We start from the raw sequence: 21,261 nt of genomic DNA, 5'->3' as shown, positions 1-21,261 counted from the left end.
ATGAAGAGTCTCCAGAGTCAATGCGTTTAGGCGCACAGAGTTTATTGTAAACGCAGAGTCATTTGGGTCACCGAGAACAGGCCCTCGGTGAGAGCAGATTCATTTAGGTACCAAATGGGCTTTGTCGGGTTTCGACTCCGTTGATATAAAACAAAAACAAATAATGGAAATAATATGATAATTTCCTGGAAGGTAGGAAGGTAGGATGGCTAAGGTAGGATGAAAAGTAGAACAAGATGATACATGAGCTACTCAAAATGACCGTCAGATCTTTAAAAGCAATAGCAGTTCGTGCAAACCAATAAGCAGCCCTTTTTTCAATTTGCAACCCGAAAGCCGAACGAATCGGTCAGCTTACGTTTATCCGAGTGGCGGCGCTACTGTTGCCTTTGTTGATGGAAGCGGCAAATTTTAGAGTGGCTGAGGCCGCACCAAGCTGTTTTTAAAGAAAGATTTTCAGCACCACGGCTGTTTTTTCACTTGCCCCGTAAGAGTTGGGCTTAAGAGTTAAGGGCTTACTGGCTGACGTTAACAGTTTTAAAGTTTATACAGTGCAGCCTCAAACTGCCAGACGTTTGACAATGTTTGCCTAGCGTTGAACTCTACGCTTTACACGCCAGACACGCTGCTGCAGTACAGGGTGTATTTTCATGAGCAGCTGGTGCCAAGCACGAACCACGCACTGTCCCCGAAGGCTTCCAGCATTGGCAAGACATCCATGAGGCATTGACTACGAAGGAGCTCGAATCAGTCCCGTTTCGTGGGGTCTGCAGTCTCGGTGACAGGTGAAGTAATACAAAATCAGGTCAGGTCCAACTGCACGCTGACACCAGACTAGCCTCGTATTTCGTTGGTCAACGAGGGACATCAGTAATGTCCGCGCGAAAGATAACTGCTTCGGCCGAACTGCCGCACACCTTTGAAGCAGGACAGTGGGCCCCTGGAGGTCATGCGGGGAACAAAACTACGCTTATGTAACCTGATGCTCTGCCTGACTTCATTTCAGATTCCGAGAAGATAACCGTAAGCTGCAGTTTCGCAAGAATGCGATCATGCATATCCCATGATTTCGGCGACGTATCGCAAAATAGCACTTCATGTCTAACAAAACCACAATTCATAAGTCATCAGCTATCAACTGACACCCATGTAAAACAAGCCAAACGCAACATAGGAAACCGCTCCATACGTCAGTGCTTCAAAGCAAAAACAAAAGCATCACAGCTCATGTGCCACATCACCTAAACAGCAGGCACCCCCACATCCCAATAAGCGTCACGCCAATCAGCTGATCTGACTCTCCACGCCCTTTCCTTCCAGCGCACAGCCGTGCCCCGCACACGCCCGCGCCTGCCACTATGTCCTCTCCTCCGGCTGCTGAGGCGCGCCAACGTCCATGCCCAGGAGACCGTACACCCGGCGCCAGATGGCCATCCGCTGGCGCTGGCCGTCGCGGAGGAGGTCCGTGTACCCGATCTCCGCCATGCCGAGGCGGGAACACATCCAGTCGGAAGAGTCTATCAGCCGGTAGCCCTTGACCCGGTCGGTGATCTCGTGCTGCTGCCCTTGCAGCTCGCTGCCCTTAGCCTCGGAGGCCACGCAGCGCTGCTTGTAGTGCAGGCAGCGCGCCACGAGCGCCTCCGTGCGCGCCAGAAACGTCGCGATTGGCACGGCGGCGATCTGCTGGGCCAGGCGCTGCCGGAAGTGGCGGTACAGAATCATGTCCAGCTCCAGGAACTCCTCCAGCGCCGCCCGGTCGGCGCGACTCATCGGGGTTCGCAGCGCGTCGAAGCGCGCGTTCTTGGTGAGGTAGATGACGTCATCAGTCGACCAGCACATCAACTGACGCAGCAGCACCAGCGACTCGTCCATCATCTCGGCTATCATCACAAGGTCGAAGGCCTTGTCGAGGTCGTCGAGCATGGCCTGCACGAGGCGCGGTTCGCTGACGATGGCTGGGTCGTATCCGAGGTCAAAGGCCATCTGGCTGCCGCCGAAGCGCCTGTGGCGGGGGCGCGTAGGTCAACAAGGTTGGCGGTGGCAGGGTCACGTGGCGAGCAGCACGCATGTCGAGAGGGGCGATGACGGTCACAATGTGTAGACGAAACAAACAAAGAATATACAAGGAAAGAAATAATACTTAACCACTTGCATTATCTCCTACCGTAGATCACGTTGCATTGCGTTTGTAACAGAGGGTGTCCTTTTACTAAGCATAACGTCAGGGCCAGCGTTTCCTGTCATGATAACTGCGTCTCATCTGTTTTTGGAACGAGTAGTGCCGCAGCTGGGATTGGGCCAAGGCTCCACGGACCAAACATGGCAGCAGCATGGGCCTGCCGGTGCTATTCTAGTTCCCACCTCCTCGATGTGCTGCCAGGACAGGAAACAGGACCCTGCCGCTCAAAACAGCGAAAAAAAGAACGGAACCTCTTTTTACCTCCCTCCGCTTCAGATTCATTTCCCGAGCAATTTTCTAATGCTGGGCTCAGGCTAGGGCTCATTGAAAACAAGAACAACCGGTGCTGGGCCTACCCCAATCCCGAACTGCCCTCGTGCCCTCTCACCCATGGCCGATCCTCGCCAGAGCCTGCTTCCTCTCCAGCGGCAGAGCGATGAATTGTCTCAGCGTCATATTCCAGTGTTGCGGAATCGCGAAGTGGTAGTAGTCGAAGGCCGACTCGAACTGTGCCACGGGATCGCGCAGGATCGTGACCCACGCAGCGTGATCTTGCATCACGCGGCGCGTCTCGGCCACGTGCAGCCGCGTGTGGTGCGCGAACACGTCAAACTTGCCAGAGCGGGGCCAAAGCCAATCCGGAATGAATAGCCTGTTGAACGGCGTCTGCAGGCACAGAGGTCATGGGTCAGTTGGGTCGCATGGGCCAATAAGGTCACAGGGCTAGATGGCCAGGTGGATCAAGGTGGTCCCAGGTCAGATAGGTCACAGGTGTCACGAGTCAGCCAGGAGTCACGGGTCAGATGGGTCACAGGGGTCACGGATCAGATGGGTCACAGAGATCCCAGGTTGGATTGGTCACAAGACCTAGGGTCAGTTGGGTCGCGTAGGTGACGGGCCATTTGACCTGTGATCCGTGATATCCGTGACGCTAGCACGTTCGTAGTAGCTATACAGCTTGTGCAAGTGACATCACCAGTGATGGAACTGTAACATAATGGCTCCTCGGGGTAACGACAACGAAGTGGTTAAGTCGTACATCTGGGAAACCAGAGGCAAGGAGTTCGATTCCCTGAGATGTTTGCCATTCCTGCTAGGGTGAGACGCGGGCAAGAGCACGTCGTGAAGCAAAAATCCCACATGATGGCTGCTCATGTCAACCACGTCGCTTGTTGAGATTTGCCCCCATGTCCGAGCCTGACTACCTTACTACTCGACTACTGGGTACTGGGTTCTTGACTACTGGGTATCCTCGTTTCTGCATACATTTGCTGTTAGCTGAAATTTTGTAAAATGCGCTTGTACTGAGCTCGTTTATTTCGGCTTATCAAATATATATCAATGTGTGGTGTTCTCAGACCGTGGCAGAAGTCTTATGTTCCGAGGTCCACACCGCTACTTCGCACCGATACAATGATATACCGCCGTGACCGCGTCCCATGTGACTGGAGGGTGGTGTTTAACTCCGCCAATATTGACAACAAGTGGGCGACACTTCCTCAAACGTGCCAGCGGGGCCTGACCGACACGCCCTCTTTACCGGCATAGAGATCCGAAACAGATGAGTGCCACCTATCTCCGAAACACCACGTGCTCTCACCGCTGGCTGAGCCGCGGCTCGGAGATCGGACAGACTTGACTCAGACCCGTGTTACAGCCGAGGCTCAGAACCGTGTAACAGCCGGGCTCAGACCCGTGTCACGGCTGGGCGCAGACCTGTGCTACAGCTGGGGCACAGATCCGTGTCACAACCGGGCTCAGATCAATGTCACAACTGTGCTCAGGTCCGTGTTACAACCGGGGCTCAGACCCCTGTCACAGCTGGGGCTCAGATCCGTGTCGCAACTGGGCTCAGGTCCGTGTTACAACCGAGTATCAGACCCGTGTCACAGCTGGGGCTCAGACCCGTGTCACAGCCGGGGCTCAGACCCTTGTCATAGCTGGGGCTCAAATCCGTGTCACAACTGGGCTCATACCCGTGTTACAACCGGGTATCAGACCCGTGTCACAGCTCGGGCACAGATCCGTGTCACAACCGGGGCTCAGACCCGTGTCACAGCTGGGGCTCGGACCCGTGTCAGAGCCCGGCTCAGACCCGTGTCACAACCGAGGGTCAGAGCCGCGTCACGACGCAAGTGTTACCCACAGATCGGGATCTACGATCTGGCGCGTCACAAACATGGCATCGCCGATAAAGCTGATAAGCATAAAGCAGGCTCTGTGTGTGCCGCTGTGCCGCACATCATGCAGGCATCGTGCATCATAAACTACATAGCACGCATAACCACAGCGAGGTGTCGTCTGTAGGGCCGGGTGTTCTCAGAGCGGGATTGCCAATGCCGGGCAGAGATTACTTTACGAGGTTTTCGGGCGTCGCGACGCTCGACGCGGCTGGCCTCCGTAGCCTTGACATGCAGCCTTCAATATGGTGCTTCGAATGTTCGCAGCGTTCAAAGCACCGTGTTTATCTGAATGAGCCCTTCGTCTGCGTCGATGACGGGCTGTGCATAAGCCCTTTTGATGTGTATTTTAGCTGCAATGTTCACACATTTTTGTACATGGTACGCACCTAACGGACGCAGCACGAAGCGTCTGTACTATAGAAAAATACAACTGAAGTATTTATTTTGAGGTCCGGTTAAGCTCTCAACCCCCAAATTATGTGCAATCTCTATCCTTTCTGTCATTACAAGGCAGTTCAGAAGATTCTAAAAACCAAGTCTACCTCTAATTGTCTTTTAACCATCGCCTTCTTCTCAAACTAAATGGTTTCGGTGCCTCCAATCCATCGAAAATCTCTCTTCAAGATATCAGACCGAAATGTACCGGCCGTGAATGAGGTAAAACTTTCTTTCCTTAATTTATTGACTTAAGTAAACGCTCTGGTGGGGCTGACCACTCCAGATAAGTCACAGCATGACAGTTTGACAGCATCATCATCAGCTAGTCAGAACACTACCTCTCAGCATGTAGAGGGTCATGTTCACAAACTCATCAAGTATCCGACAGGTTTGCACCCTCCGACAGATTAACCGGGATCTTCCGCAGAGCTCCTCTCTGGTATGGCTGTCTGGCGAGGCGGGCGACATTCCGCAGTTCTCTGGCATGGCTGTCTGGCGAGGCGGGCGACATTCCGCAGTTCTCTGGCATGGTTGTCTGGCGAGGCGGACGACATCCGCAGTTCTCTGGCATCGCTGTCCGGCGAGGCGGACGACATTCTGCAGTCCTCTGGTATGGCACTCTGGCGAGGCAGACGACGCTTCACATCTGCTCGCTGGTGGAGCGGGTCGGCATCTGAAGCTATTCTGCTGACCGCAAGAGCGCCGGGCTCCAGAATGAATATTTCGCTGGCGTTGTCGATCGGCTCATTTTGGCAGACGTAGGCATTCGCGTGGATCTACACGGCTTGTGCCACCCCTTCGAAACGCGTGCAGGCAACTAGGATCAGGTGGTAGGAGATGGTGGTATGAGTCTCCAAGAGGCAGGAGACAGTGGGTAATCACATTCAGGGCGGTGCCGTGAGCCTGGATCAAAGCAATGCCAGGTCAGCTGAAGTGTGGTCCTCCATTCCGGAGATGCAAGCAGCCGTGGAGCAACTGCAAGTAAAATGTCAGCTGACAAGGTCAACGGACTTAGCTGCCGCAGTTTCAAACTTCTGCCTTATGCGGAGCGTTATGAGTCGGGTTATCTTACTCTGAGAATAGCCCATCTTCAGTATACTGGGGGATGCCGATTAAGCGACGTTTTCAGAGAAGCACTGGCTAAAGCTAAGAGCCGCGATCAGCGGCTGCAAAGAAGAACCCTTGTGAAGTGTGTGCTTGTGCGGCCAAAACAGTAGTTGCGCGGTTACGCCTTGCCCTGACCATACTCACTCCAGTGTACTGAGAGGAATGTGTGAGGTCCGTGAAAATGAAGTGATCCCCTACGCACACCTTTGATGACCTATGAGCTGTAGGGCATGCGATAACTTCGGCTGACAAACACGACGACCTGGCACTGCGTCGCGCGTCCATTTGATCCACGGCACAAACGGCAGAGTGTCGGGGTGATGCTGAGTCGAGGCATGACGCACGGGTGATTTACCATAGCCATGGTTTGCTGGCGCTATTTGTTATCCACTAGCCGTTATGGTGCACTACCATGCTGTGTTACTTGAGCCACAGGATAAACGTAAGACGCCGCTGTCCCAACTTGTGACGATATCATCTGTGTCGAGTTAACCCCTAACCGTGCACGCTCTCACACCGTCACTCGTCACCCGCCACCTGCACAGCAATCACTTCTGGTAGGTGAGGTAAATGTATTGCTTACAGTTGGAACACATCAAGAAACTGATCATCATGTTTCAAACACAAGACTACCTCGACACGGACCGAGCTAACGACTGGGCCAAAAAGCGCAACACATGGCACGGACTCCATTCCAATTATTCCTGTCTCTCAGCTGATCCATGTTCTGCATCTGGATGCTGGCATGTGCCTTAAACTTACTAAAACGGCCTTAACACCAACGAAAACCCTAACAAGGGTTGTGGCCAAAGCGAGCGCGATAATCATCCAAGGAAATCCGTACGTATCCACAACAATGCCCCCGAAAGGCGACCAACTGCTATTCCCAATGGCAAACTAATTTGGCCTCCAATAAATATGGGCTCGATCGTCATCCCTAGACCTGTAGCCCACCAGCCAGGGTCCAAGCCAAATGACGAAGAAGGAGCCACTAACAAGATTGCTAGGCTGGCGACAAGGAGGCATGGCGACATCACCTTGTAACGATTTTGCACAAGCTCAGCCAGCGATCCCCAGAAAAAGTTCATACCGGCATATAGCGTAGTGCTGACGATGTAGAAGAGACCAACCTGTGACGAGGAAACACCGAGCACATCATTGGCGTAAGGAACGAGGGTTGAATCCACTGTGCTCACATTTCCAGCATACACAAACACGATCATCATACACACCCAGTTGCCCGCCGATCCGGCCAGCAGCCGCAGAGACCCCAGCAAATGTGTCTGAGATCCACTGTTGGTCTGCTCGATGGTCGGCATCAGGCGCTGGTTGATGGCAGCCATCAGCAGCATGATGACGTCAAGCCTGTAGAAGGGGATGCCGAAGGCACCGAGGGCGAACAAGCCACCCCAAATGGCCGGCGTCAAGGCTAAGCCGATGGTCAGAGCTGAGTTCAGGAGCGCCACGATCCTGTTCACCTTGTCGCAGAATAGGCTGTCGACGACGGTAAAGCTACAGATGGTAATGGCTGCCGAACCCACCACCTCCAACAGCCTCACCAAGAAGCAGGCCGCCACAAAGGTAGATGTGTCCGCGATGTTGTTGAGCGTGCCAAAGACGATGGTGGCAAGACCGGAAGCTGCGACGTCAAAGTTGTAGAGCCAGTTGATTTCCAGCAATGGCGCCAGCCGCTCAGGGTCGCTTTCGCCAGCGCGAAGACGGTGAACAGGGAGCTGATGACTGAGACTTTGAGACTTTGAGACATGCCTCTCGACACGTCTTCTACAGGGAAGAACAAGATCATGAAGACTCCAGTGAGCCGTTCAGGATCCTCACCATCACCAGGCAGGCCAGCAATTTCTTCTGAGCAGCTGTCATACGATCGTCCCTTGCCACATGTTGATTAATACTGACTCCGTGGTTGCCGTCAGATGGCGCATCTGTGTCTTCTGCATGTTAGATTGACTCGTACTCGGATAGCTGTCAGATTCCGAGACCAATCTGGGGTTCGGTGTAAATAACATATCTGCCTCCATGTTGCCTAGCCTCTTACTTGCAGGCAGTTGTGTGATCCCGTTGCAAGCCATTGCACGATATAATCAGTGCAGAAGAGCGCTCAGCGCCGCACACACGGTGCCCGCACTGACGCTTCCTGATGACCTACCGTCAACCCTGGTAACATCACCGCTCCGCTCGACGACCCACGTCCGTCCGGCCGTCGTCCTCTCGCCCGTCTGCGGATTTGGTGAGATAGCCGCACTTTGTCCGATCCGCACTCGCGCGGCGTTTTCAGCGCCCGTAGCAGGATCCTGGAGACCCTGGTGCGCACGAGCCATTGGCGGACCTCGGACTACACAGGTGTGTCTCATTTGACCAATCGGGAAGCTGATCTGTGCGGTGAAGTTCATCACCGGAGCTGGGTGCACTCACGCCAAACGGGTGCTTCATAACCATGGCAGTCCGGAGTTTGCGCTGGTTTTTGAATGCTTGTGCTTAGGTAGCTTGCAGCACACAAATTTTCAATGCTGACCGCGTTTCGACTCACGAAACTTCACATGATGCGACAAAGATGAAGCCCCCGTTGCTGCTGAGCATTAATAGCTCGTTGTCCTGTCACGTCTCTGATCCAGCATTGTGGAAATCGCTTTGATGCCAATCAACAGCCCAACAGATGCCGTCACAAAAGCCAGCACGGTTATCATCCAAGGAAAACCGTAGGCATCCACCATAATGCCTCCGGAAATCGGTCCAATTGCTATGCCCATGGAAAACACCATTTGGTACACTCCGGCAACAAAGGATTGTGTACCCAAGCCGAATTCGAGCCCGTTCTGGACGCTACAGTCAAGCATGAGCTTAAAACATGGGGTTATGGCACCACCAATAAACATTTCTTCAATGGTCATACCCAGACCTGTTATCCACCAAGCCGGCTCTAAGCCCAATAACGGAGAAGGAGCCACCAACAAAATTCCAAAGCTCGCAACAAGGAGGCATGGTGACATCATCTTGTAACGGTTCCACATTTGCTCAGCCAGCCATCCCCAGAGAAAGTTAATGATGGCGTACATCGTGGTGCTAGCTAAGTAGAACAAACCTACCGTCGACGGCGAGACGCCGAGCACATCATTGGCGTATGGAGCGATGGCCGAACTAACGGTGCTCACGTCTGCAGAAAATATCAGTACGGTCGCCATGCAGATCCAGTTTCCGGTGGATCCAATAAACACCCGGAAATTCTTGAAGAAGCTCGTCTGCGGTCCACTGGTGATCTTCTGCACCGTCGGCATCACGTGCTGGTTGACGGCCGCCATCAGTAGCATGATGACGCCGAGCGTATAGAAGGGGGTGCCGAAGCCACCGAGCGCGAACAGGCCGCCCCAGATCGCCGGCGTCAACGCCAGCCCGATCGTTAGAGCAGAGCCCAGCAGCGCCACGACCCTGTTCACTTTACCGGGGAACTGGCTGCCAGCGATAGTGTAACCGCATACGGCAATGGCTGCTGAACCAGCCGCCTCCAGCAACCTCACTAAGAAACAGGCCGCCATGAAGGTAGATGTGTCCGCGATGTAGTTGAGCGTGCCAAAGACGACGGTAGAGACACCCGCAGCTGCTATGCCGAAGTTGTAGAGTCGAGTGATGCCGACAACGGGCGCCAACCGACCAATGAACGGGCTCATGATCATCTTTGCCACAGCGAAAACGCTGAAGAGGGAACTGATGACCGTCTGCGACACGCCTCTCGAAGCGGCCTCTACGGGGAAGAATGGGATCATGACAGCAATCAGCGAGCCGTTCAACATCCTCACGATCAGCAGGCTGGCCAACAGCTTCTTCTGAGCCGACGTCATGCCTGAGTTGTTTGCGGCACGCTGCTTGCCGCCTTCATTGGCAGGAGATCCATTGGTGTTATCTGGACTAGAAATGGATTCATAGCCGACATGCCCGTCCGATTCTGAACCTGAATCGGTCCTCCGCAACAGCAAGTTGTCGGTCTCCATGACACCTGCCTGGCGCTGACTACGTACTTCTATGCAGGTAAGCACTACCGACCAGCAGTACCGCCGGGCGGTTATCAGAGCCGCTTACAAGCAGCTTCCAAGGACACGTCGTAGGGTCCCACCGGCCTCCTCGCTTCTCAGCGCTGCCCAGTGCTAGTCCCAGCGCGACTGCACCCACATTTGTTGCACCAGACGCCGACTGCACCCACGTCTGCTGCACCAGGTGCTGAGTGCACCCACGTCTCCTGTGCCAAGCGCTGAGTGCATCCACGTCACCTGCACCATGCGCTGGCTGCGCCCACGTCTCCTGTGCCAAGCGCTGAGTGCATCCACGTCACCTGCACCATGCGCTGGCTGCGCCCACGTCTGCTACAGCAGGTGCTGACTGTTCCCACGTCTCCTGTGCCAAGTGCTGACTGTCCCCACGTCTGCTGCGCCAGGCGCTGACTGCACCCAGGTCTGGCTGACCCGCCCGCCGTCCGTCTGCCAGCAGAGCTGGCTGTGCACTGCCGCCGCCCGGCTCGCGCTCACCGTACGCATCCCCAGGCTTCACTTGGGCGCTGGCGAGTCAGTATTCATTACAGCCCGCCGGCCGGCCGGACTACCGCATGGCACGATATAAAACCGGTTTGTTTTTGCTCGGCAGTTGGCGGAGAGTGGCGGCTGCTACGCAAGCGGCGCAGTGTGCAGCCTGAGAATGATGCTTGACACGTGACTGTCGCGACACTCTGGTACGCTGCGCCTTTAATTCATGATGCTATTTTCCCTCTCTTTTAAGTGTTCATGCAATGGTTTCGCGTCCAGCAGATTGCAAAACGAATTTTTTGGATAGTCCTTAAAATCGTAAAAGCGAAAACAATGGCCGCCAACAGTTGTGCAGCAATTCCGATACGGGATCTTTTGAAAGCAATCATGTGAATATACTTCATATTATGTGTTACATTGACGGCGCTGCAAGGTGCACCTGTTTGTTGAGCTCACGAAGAATCGTGCCATATTGTGGCGAATATTCCAAAGAAACGCTGGGACGTTACTGAAACAAATTGGGCTAAAACACACAAACCCACGCACCAAAGCAAGCGCGGTGTTTCCTTGTTCACCGTCTGGTAGCCTGCAGTCCGAAGCGGGCATCATGGCTCAGGTATGGCTTTCACTTGTTTACCCAAAGAGGCACGTCTCCAGTTACTGTCATGGTGTGAGTGGGTGAAGTCTCACAAGGGCGTGTTTTTGTGTTGAAGGTATTCATGTTTCAGGAAAAAATATCTTTGAAAGCACGGTTGCTGCTGACTTGCCTTTGTTGGAAACAAGCCTTTTAAAGTTTGACTGTCCGCATCATTTTACACACGTGCGAAACGTATTACATCCCATTTTACAGCTACCCATGGCTGCGCACACATTTTAAAAAAAACGTAGCTGAAAAAAATGAAACAACTCGAGGGCAGCACGCGACATTTTAAAGATGTACATGCAAGTCAACCACCCACGCATTGTCCCGCGGCCAAACATGCAAAGTAGACCAGTACCATGCGATGCCTGCCGACATGATGCAGTGCGATGTCTGCCGACATGACGCAGTGCGATGCATGCCGACACGATGCAGTGCGACGCCTGCCGACATGATGCAGTGCGATGCCTGCCGACACGATGCAGTGCGACGCCTGCCGACATGATGCAGTGCGATGCGCGCCGACACGATGCAGTGCGAGCCTCACCGGTGATCCGACGTAGTTGCCCGTGCTTCCCAGGACGAAGTTGAGCGAGTGCTTTTCGCCGTAGCGCATCAGGATGTTCTGCACAGTGGAGCTGGCGCATTTGTGCGTCTTCAGAAAGAAGATAGAGTCCCGCGGCACGCAGTTGTCGCTGTCGTCCCCAGCCATTTTCGGTCCGTCGTCCCCAGCCATCGACAGGAGTTGCTGTGGGGGCGGGGGCAGGAGAGCCCTGCCGGGGCAGACAGGGCGTGGGGGAGAGAGCTCACGTGGCTGAAGCGGCAGGGTGGTGGTGTCACACCCATTAGGCGGTCCCGGTGGCGGGCCATGGCAAAGCCAAGCACCGCTGACATAACGTTAAGAGTTTTGGCTGCAGAATAGCATACTTTTCTGGCGTGGAAACCGTTGTCACCCACATTGCCCGCCGTCACCCACACTGCCCTTCGTCACCCACACTGCCCGTCGTCACCCACACTGCCCGTCGTCACCCACACTGCCCGTCGTCACCTACACTGCCCGTCGCTGACTGGTGTCGTGCAGATGTGAGTCACAGGCGTGTCGCGGGCTCTGAGTTAGCTCGGCCGCGAAGCGAAGTTCGTGAGCTCAGTGCCCGTGAGCTTGAACGCAGCGTCACAGCCTCATCTTTTACTTGCGGTCCTCTCACGACCGATATGGTCCGGACCAGGGCACGATAAGCAGCGGCGTCAGTGACCGGGTAATCGGTAAAGGGATGGCAGGTCCCATACGAAGGATGACCGTAGCCGTGCTGGTGTGACAGCGGGATGGGAACACACCCGGCGGCTACCAGACGTCGAGCGGCGCCGACGCAGCGGCCTCATGAGCACCCATGCGACACGCAGCGCGGCTAACTGTACACCTGTCTGCTTTCGTTCTCTCGTTCGACTAGCGGCTAGGGCTGTTTACAAGCCCCACCAGTCGGTGGCCTGCGGGGCGTCATCCGGTGTTTCGCCGCAGCGGCCGTGGATACTTGCAGGAATGGTTGTCACGGGTCGCGGCTGCGGCGAATGGCCGACTTGACAGGATCACCAGCGGATCCAGCCGTCGCTGAACGATCGACTCGCGCCGGGAAGAAACGCATCGAGAACGAGAAAAGGCTGTGGCTGGCTGCAATCTGGCGCGCAAGTTAGCAGATATGAAGCATAGGCCGCCTTCGACAAATGTAGTGACGCGACGTGCATCTTTCTGGGACAAGACTGAACAATGGAGGAGGTAATTGTACTTACGAATTCAGTGATCAATGCACAACGTATGCCACATGAATTACAACGCTCCCATTTCAGTAATTATGGACGTTTTCAGCATTTTGTCATTTTATCCCGGCTTAATGAGTGGAGAGATTTCTGGGACTAGTGCAACTTTAGGCAGCACGTATTGCGGGGAACCTTGACCCCGTCATCCGATCGTAAAATTTCAGGTCAAAGGCAGAATTTTGCGAAGATGAACGGCACGGCGTAGCGGCGCCACATTTTGCATAGCTGTAGACAACTGAATAGCGGATCGTGTGGAATCAAAAAATTGGATGTAATTTATAATGTCGCATATATCCATGTTTCAGAATGACTTTTGAATGTCGCGGCGTGGCCGTGCCAACATTTGCCTAGTTGTGGGCAATTAAATGGACAACATTTTCGCGCTGAATATTGGATGTACGTTGTAAGGTCACGGAATTATACCAGGTCAAATTCAGGCCATGGCTGTCAGCGAAGGCCATTTCCGAGGAATTGTTCGTTCTGATGCGACAACGGAGGGTTGGACAAAGCCATACATCTCTCAGGTATTTTTGTAGGCAACACAATTGAATTTAGAATTACAAGTTACATTGACCTGGGGTCAGGTATCAAGGTCACACCAAGGTCAAAGCTGGCCTGTTCTTTTTTACTCCAGAACTTGTTTTATGGGGTAGTTTCTATTGTCATTTCGAAGTTATTGATAACAGGGACCGCACTATACATAGCTCATAAACTTCATTAAGTCAGAGTAGTACATTTCCTTAAAGTGACCAAAGTCAACATTTCGTGTTATGAGTATACCGCCTCTCATATGCCCTCATGCTTATTGAACTTACAAAATATTAGCAATCTCGTAATTTTTTGGTCACCTTGACTTTCAAAAGGTAAACAAGGTCACTGAACTTAACTTTAAACCAACGACCGCTTGCTTAAAACAGGTATCTAGGTTAAAAACGGCTGTATGAGGAGGTCGGTGGTACTTTGGGACATCAATCTATAATTTGACCTGGTTTGGCCGATTTGGACCTTAAGGTCACGACCAAAGGACCTGAAATTTAGAAACAAGTGTGTTCACATTTACGTCAAACTACCCTGTGAAGTCTCAGGTTTCTAGCTCTCTTGGTTTTCAGATCTCAGGAGGGGGTCCAACTGATCCCCACCTGAAAGGAGGGAATTCAACCGGCCACCAGAACGCGTGTTAACTTATATAAACATATAAGGACTAAGATAAGCAAGTCAAATTTCAGTGTTAACTTAAACCAGCGGAGACCGAGTATGTACTGAACCGAACAGTGAACTAAGCTTTTTATCACAGTTAAATGTATTGCGACTTTGTCAGCTGTAACCTTCGTCAGTTACGATGGCCAGTTCGGGCAAAAATAAATTAAGCCTCCCACAGGCTTCAAGCAAAGCTGTCACATTATTCCATGCACAGCTAGATGTACAGCAACTTCTTCCAGCTAACGTCACTAGAGGTTGACAACTTATCTCTACCACTTAGGTAAAACGGCTCGTTCGAGGCTAGAAATTCCGCAGAGCTATCATTATGAAACTCTTTTTGATGGCAGTGCGGCGATGTAGGATAAACGTCATAGCAGTCGTGAAGCCCATTAACAGATTGAATCTTTTGTGGTACAGGTGTTCGCTTGCTGGCATTTTTGTTGGCATCCGAAGCATCCAACTACTACTGCTGCATAGAGAAGCTTAGGAAAATGGCGGCGAAATGTGTTGGTGACGCTTGGATGACGGCCTGGTTAACAATGCTTGTGGAATGCATATCATTGTGGCATTGGCGTCGTCGCCTTGCCTTGCGACGTACATACGCATGCACATACGTAAACACTCTTATCAAGCATGACGTATGGCTGGCAAGGAGTGACGGAAGACGCGCAAAAGTAGCGACACTGTTGCACGCTGTCTAGCAACCACTCGCGAAATCGTACAAACGCTAGGCAGGAGCTAGGCCACAGGTGACAGATGGTAGCTGTAACGGGCCCTGACGAGGGGAAGGACCCGATTAGCCCCGGATATGAGCGAGGCTGGGGTATGGAAGAACTTTAAGGGCTTTCTGTTTGATTGCGCACCGTGGACATTGAGACAGATCGTTGGAAACGATTTTGTGTCGATCTGGTGAAGTCGCAGTTAAGTGAACGATTTACATTGATGGCTGGCATTAGAATATTCCTTAAACTTTGGCCAGTAGGAGTGGTCAGACAAGTAAAATATTTATTTCGTTCATGGAGGTCTGGATGCGGTGGGAAACAGTCAGGTGGAATATAAATGTTTGCATGCTATTTTACGAATAAACACGGTGAGATGCAAAAAGAAGCAGACCTGACTTTGTACCATTTTTGTCAGCAACATTGTGAAACCACAACATGGACTCAATCGGATTACCATTGTCTGAAGAATACACGTCTTCCGGACAATTCCAACATGTTTAAAAGTGGACGGAACTTGACATGCTTCGACAAACCAAAGATGTTGTTTGGAATTAGTAAAAATTCAAGCATGTACAATGTGCCGTGACTCAGAGAAGACAATGGAGCACTTCACTTATCAAATTCTTGGGATCTGTTCCAGTCCAGTCCACCTAATCTAAATCCAATCCGCCCGCCATTACTCTTTCCACAGGCTTTTCAATATTGTCCGGTTCAGTCTGACTTACTCGAAATATTTATCAAATGAGTTCATGGCAATCCGCTTCCACATGACAGCGTTTTGCATTTTTACGGAAAATTTGCTTCATCATCAGATTATCGGCTTTTTCAAAATTATCATGCACGCATGCGACTTTCCACTGAGGAGTGCCGACGGCGCGTGCTCTTTCGTTCATGTGAATTAATTAACTGCATTTTTTTAATCTCGTTGCTAAAATGCCAGTTGCTCTCTGATTTTCCCATTCACTCATGCTGGAAAATGTGCCAAAGATATTTTTATTTGTAATCGTGCATCGCCCAGCTGCAACAACTTACATCTGTATAGTCAAAAGCAAATGTTGCGTCCCTATTGACAATAGTATGGCACCTTGCAGCTGTAGCTAACTAGCACGCTAGGAGAGGCACCATAAAATTATTTAGATGGCGCCGCGTTTTAATCAATCTGCTCGTGTGCTGTAAATGCTTCACATACAGACAGAGAGTCCTCCCATCTTCCCAAAAAGTGGTGCCAGAATAAAGTACTTGCTTATTGTCCTACACATGTGATGAGCTGTCGGCGCTTCAACCTCATATCTACATACTGGCCCTTTGGCAAACGCTTTGGTGATCGCACAGGCTACTCCAAATCTTACCATATCTTTATTCGAGGTGTGAATGGACTCTCTGGGGTGGCATGTTTAACCACATCTATTTCGCGACTTTCTGCGTGAACTGTGTGGGACATCTCAAGTAATACAGAAAATCACAGGCACGCAAATGCATTGCTGGCGTCCAATCTGTGCATACTTTATGCAAGCGGAAGCAGAATAGATGGGAAGTTTGAGGTTCCTGGTATGACCTTCGGGTCAAATGAGGTTAAAAAGTTAATACCCAGGCTGGTATCCTTAGGGCCCCTAGAACCTAGATAGCTGTTTTAAGCAGAAGGTCACATGCTCATTTAAGGTCAGTGACCTTGCTTGACCTCTTAAAGGCCATGGTGGCCATTAGGTCAGTGGTCTATTCCAACCTTTAGAAGTTCACGGAAGATGCATAATGCGGTTTCCGTTATCAATAATTTCGAAATGAGCACCAGAGACTATCCATACAGCAAGCCCTAGAGTGATAAAACAGGTTGGTTTCCATTACCTTTATACGCCCTTGAATCAGCAGTATTCAAATGTTGCCGCAATCTGCACTCTGTAAATACATCGATCTGCATTGCTTGCGTAGAAATGGGTCGCTAAACGCACCAGCTTTGTCCGGCCAAACTTGACTTTGTGATTTTTTTTTTACAACAGTTTGCATTTTTGGCTCTTTTCCATCCGCTACAACATTTGTTAACAATAATTAAAATAATTATTGAATATCATCGAGAATTTCTTCTTGAAAACGTATATCTCACCGAGGGCACTTCAACGCCACTTGGTTTTCATAATCGGCAAAATAGCTTCCGCCGTACCTTGGGCGAGTCGGCTCTCCTCCTCCCCCCCCCCCCCCTCCCCCCTGCCATGCCTATGATTGGTGTTAGCGGAGAGCTCGCCTGGAATCGGATCAAGGGGGTTCCGTCAGCCAGGCCGACAGCCGGTGGTAGCGCCCTCGCGCTGGGGTTGTGACACGCCCCTCCCCCTCCCCTGCCTCCCGGCCACAGCCGCTTTGGGGCGGTAGCTTCGTAATGCTTTGGGGTGCTGCGTCATATTCCCCGCCGCTGAGGTGTTGCGGCAGAACCTACACGGCAGCCGCGCGTCGCCTTCTGTCTGGACACGCGCCAGCTGTGGTGGTCCGCCGGCGTGGCTCGGCCAGCTGACAAGTGCGGTGTGCGGTGTGCGGTGTGACAAGCGCGGTTAGCACCACGCGTCAATGTGCTGAAGGGAGTGTGACGCTGGTCGGGGCCATGGTGAGGGCATGATGGGATCAGTGATGGGGTCAGCGATGGGGTCAGTGATGGGGTCGATGATCGGGGCCATGGTGAGGGCATGATGGGATCAGTGGTGGGGGTCATCGATGGGGTCAGTGATGGAGTCGATGATCGGGTCGATGATGGGGACATGATGGAGGCGATGATAGGTCACCGTTAGTGGTAATGATGGGGAGGAAATGTGGAGACAGTGGTGTGTCGAAACGAGCTAAGGAGAGAAAGGCCGAACAGAAAAGAAAGGTGAGAAGCTCTTAGCACGCAGCCTAACGATAATAAAAATAAATGAAAATATTGTGTTTTACTTTCCGCACGCCATTTTCTACACACGCATCGTGATTCTTCTTGAGTGACGGATAATCGTCGAAATTTACTTCCGAATATGTGAACTGTGTCCACAGCCAAAGCCTTAGTTGTCTTCACTAGTATTAGTCCATTGAACAAATTGTAATCGTGCCTATGCTAACGGAGCAAAAGTTTAACTTTGTTCCTTTCCTACTCCCGGCAATCTTTCACTCGGATAATTTCATTCCATCATTTCCATCCACCAGAACCTTCGGTGTGAATCGAGATATGACAGATGTTGCAACAACCAGCCGACTTTTCCCAAAACAGACGCCATCTCGGTATTGTTTAAGTGACAGATGTCCGCCTCAGCTGCCTTGCCGCAACGGCCTGCCGCCGCAACGGCCGCAACAGCAGCATCGTTACCCCCGCCAGCAACAGGCTCATGATAATCGTTTATACAGCGGCATATACGGAGACCTTGCGGCATATACAGAGATCATCTACAAAGGCATGCTCAAAATGATGTCCAAATAAAACCCAATGCCAGCTTTTTCGGAAAATTTCTGAATTAAACATTGCATGCTGTCAGCCTTTAGGACACGGTAATTGAAAGACTTGTGAGCTTTGTCGCTTCTCGCGGTAACACCGGTCTCTAACCAGCAAGCGAAAACGTCCAGCACGTGTGCATATGTTCTCCCTAGTCCCCTCCCTGGGCACACCACTGCTCAATCAACAAGTGTCCTCCCTGTGCTGGCGCCTGGCCGTGCCCCTGCCCACCTGTAGGCGTGGCTGGTCCGCTGGTCGCTGGCGAGCAGCAGCAGCATCAGCAGAACCAGCAGGCCGGCGACCAGCAGACCCACTGTCAGGGCACGTCTCATCAGCACCGCAGCCAGGCGTCCCTGCAACGACCCACGTGCAGGGCGTCAGCCCGCGAGTGATCAACACCCTCAACGGGGGCCGGACGCTGCGGACAACGTGGACCCCGCACCGGGGATCACAGCCTGTCCCGGCTCGGCTCCAGCCCGGGACACGGATGGCTCCGTGCCCACCAACGCCGACCTGCCGGGCACGGAGCCAGCTGGCGACGACAGCCAGCTGGCCGCACCAGACCGAAGCGACGCTAATGACAGACTTGGCCGCACTGGGCCGAAGTGGCGCCGATGACAGACCTGACCGCACCAGACCGAAGTGGCGCCGATGACGGACCTGACTGCACCAGACCGAAGCCAATGACAGACCTGACCGCACCAGACCGAAGTGGCGCCGATGATAGACCTGACTGCACCAGACCGAAGCCGATGACAGACCTGACCGCACCAGACCGAAGTGGCGCCGATGACAGACCTGACCGCACCAGACTGGAGCGACGCCGATGATAGACCTGACCGCACCAGACCGAAGCCGATGACACACCTGACCAAACCAGACCGAAGCCGATGACACACCTGACCACACCAGAATGATTGATCCGAGTGAGTTGCGGTTACAGGAGGTGCTCGGTCATCCGACAGGCAAGAGCGGTCCGTGATCGCTTTGACGTGCCGGAGAAGGCGCTCTTCACGTTATTTGGTTCGCCCAGTGATCTGATGCATCACGCGGCGTGCAGGCGCTTCTGCGCGGGCTCTCCTGGCGCCGGTTCTCGGGGCGGGAGGAAGACTGCAGTCCTCTCTGGCGCCGCCCGGCCCCAGCTCTGACCCCGTCACCCGGCGAGGCTGACCGCGCGGACTGGGCCCGCTGCCGTCACCAGCCGGGTGCTGCAGAGGACTCCACGGACTAGGCGTACCCAATCGGCAACGGGATTGGTTGGGTGCTTATTTTGGGAAAGTTACATGTAGGTGCGTTTATGGATAAGACGTTTCAGAAATGTCGGACAGATAGGTCTCGATCTATACCGCATATACATGGTATACATAGCATTTAATATATACGGTTTTCAACCTATACGGCTTGTTAGGCGTCCTATGTTCAATCTACACAACTATTGTAGTACTACTTCTTTCCAATGATCAACAAAAAAGAGAAACTTTGACTGTTAGCTTCTTGTGTTATGCGCTCCAAAACTATGAGATTCGGCGTAATGAGGAACCCTTGGATGATAATTTTGAAAACCCAAAGATAACTGTCATCACAGCATATGTGGATCAATTCACATACGCAAACTGAAACCACTACTAAATAGAAAATATATTATCCTGAGGACTATTGTAGTCTTCATCTGCACAAATCTCGTTCATTTTACGCTTCGTGATTTGTTGTAATTGGTTCGAGTGCAATATGCCAAATGTGTGCCGCTTCATCACGTGTGTGCTAGGAGAAAAACGCTGTCAACACTTGCTAGCATCTGGTGTCCGTTTCATATTTGAACTTTGCCATCCTATGAGTACAGTCCGTGACTGAACGCTTTTTGAGAAATACAGCCACTTACATAGAGCGTATATAATTATTGCAAAGAGGTTATGTTAATTCGCTTTAATAACATGCGACTTAAATCACATGAAAGGTATTGCTGATCCATTAACTATCTGGGAAAGGCGCCATCGTAATGCATTTTTTAAAGCTCTTTGGGAATTTCGCCTTTCTTCTTCTGCAATGTCTTGAATCTGCTAGCCGAACCCTGCTGTTTTCTGGCGGCACTTGCAATTTGCAAACCAGCGTTGAGACGAAAAGAAAATGTGGTAGTGTTGCAAAAACCGCCGAAATAGCCCTGTTTCTCTCAAATTACGGGAGATACAGCACCGAAATATCCCGTGTGCAAGGAAAATAGATTGAATTTAGCGCGGAAAACAGAACCACACTCCTCGTCACGTAGCTCATTTTTCACAACAGCTAAGCGAACCTTTCTGCTGAAACACACTTCTTAAAAGGGCACTGATTTCACACTGAGCACGCCTTCTGGTGGCCGGTTAACTTGCCCCCCCCCCCCAAGGTTTTCCAAAATGACCAGGGGTAAAAACGTGCCTTTTCTTTCACCGACCAAATTCAGAACCGTCTAGATTGTCATCTGGAGTCAAGTATTTCAGAAACTGTTGCAATATATCTCTAAATGCCTCGGTCCGTCCCGGTGGCTCAATTGATTAGAGCGCCTGCCTTCCGATCCACCCACCCGTGGCGGGGTGGGTTCGAGTCGCTTTAGGGCGCTCGCTATTTGCCCTTGACAGGCATGGCCTGCGGTAGGTGGCAGCGGTCGCGCTAAAGGTCAGTTGACGTCAGAGGGCAGGACGGACCGTGCCGAGCATTGTGGCACGTTAAGCTTTCGCCACCAAATTCTGGCGTTGATATGGAATTGTGCGATCGGATGGTAGGGGTCAGGGCTCACACAACAAGCACTGCTTAGCGTGAGCTCTGACCCCGGAAATCCATCCATTCAAAGGGTTCGGATCAAATTTTAAAAAGGCGACAAAGCACAAAAACAAGACAAGAAAGCAATGCGGTGTAACCATCAAAAATTTCTCTTTCGGGAGTTTATTGCACTTAAGTGCCATTTGCTGGCCGTCAAACATTAAATTATAGTTGAGACTACAGTATTGGAATAGTCGGGTAAAGAAATGATGATATAAC

At 52.0% G+C, this 21,261-nt stretch overlaps 1 protein-coding gene across 3 annotated transcripts in view; it reads right to left on the bottom strand.

The window, feature by feature from the left end:
- Positions 1 to 629: 629 nt before the first annotated feature.
- The window catches only part of LOC119114225 (galactosylceramide sulfotransferase), a 31,302-nt gene continuing 10,670 nt past the window's right edge, over positions 630 to 21,261 (bottom strand). For 2 of the 3 annotated variants that reach the window (XM_037238424.1, XM_037238423.1), the window contains exons 2-5: positions 18,481 to 18,602; positions 11,621 to 11,846; positions 2,568 to 2,845; positions 630 to 2,002 (exon numbers count right to left, since the gene is read on the bottom strand). In XM_037238424.1, the coding sequence (XP_037094319.1) occupies positions 1,357 to 2,002; positions 2,568 to 2,845; positions 11,621 to 11,846; positions 18,481 to 18,602 (1,272 nt within the window). In that variant the 3' untranslated portion in view covers positions 630 to 1,356. The remainder of the gene's footprint in view (positions 2,003 to 2,567; positions 2,846 to 11,620; positions 11,847 to 18,480; positions 18,603 to 21,261) is intronic. The other variant, XM_037238425.1, reaches the window with a different exon arrangement.

This window comes from Pollicipes pollicipes, unplaced genomic scaffold, assembly GCF_011947565.3.
Source record: "Pollicipes pollicipes isolate AB1234 unplaced genomic scaffold, Ppol_2.1 Scaffold_7262;HRSCAF=8765_pilon_pilon_pilon, whole genome shotgun sequence".
Classification (NCBI taxonomy): Eukaryota; Metazoa; Arthropoda; class Thecostraca; order Pollicipedomorpha; family Pollicipedidae; genus Pollicipes; species Pollicipes pollicipes.
This window is presented reverse-complemented; position numbering and strand designations above follow the sequence as displayed.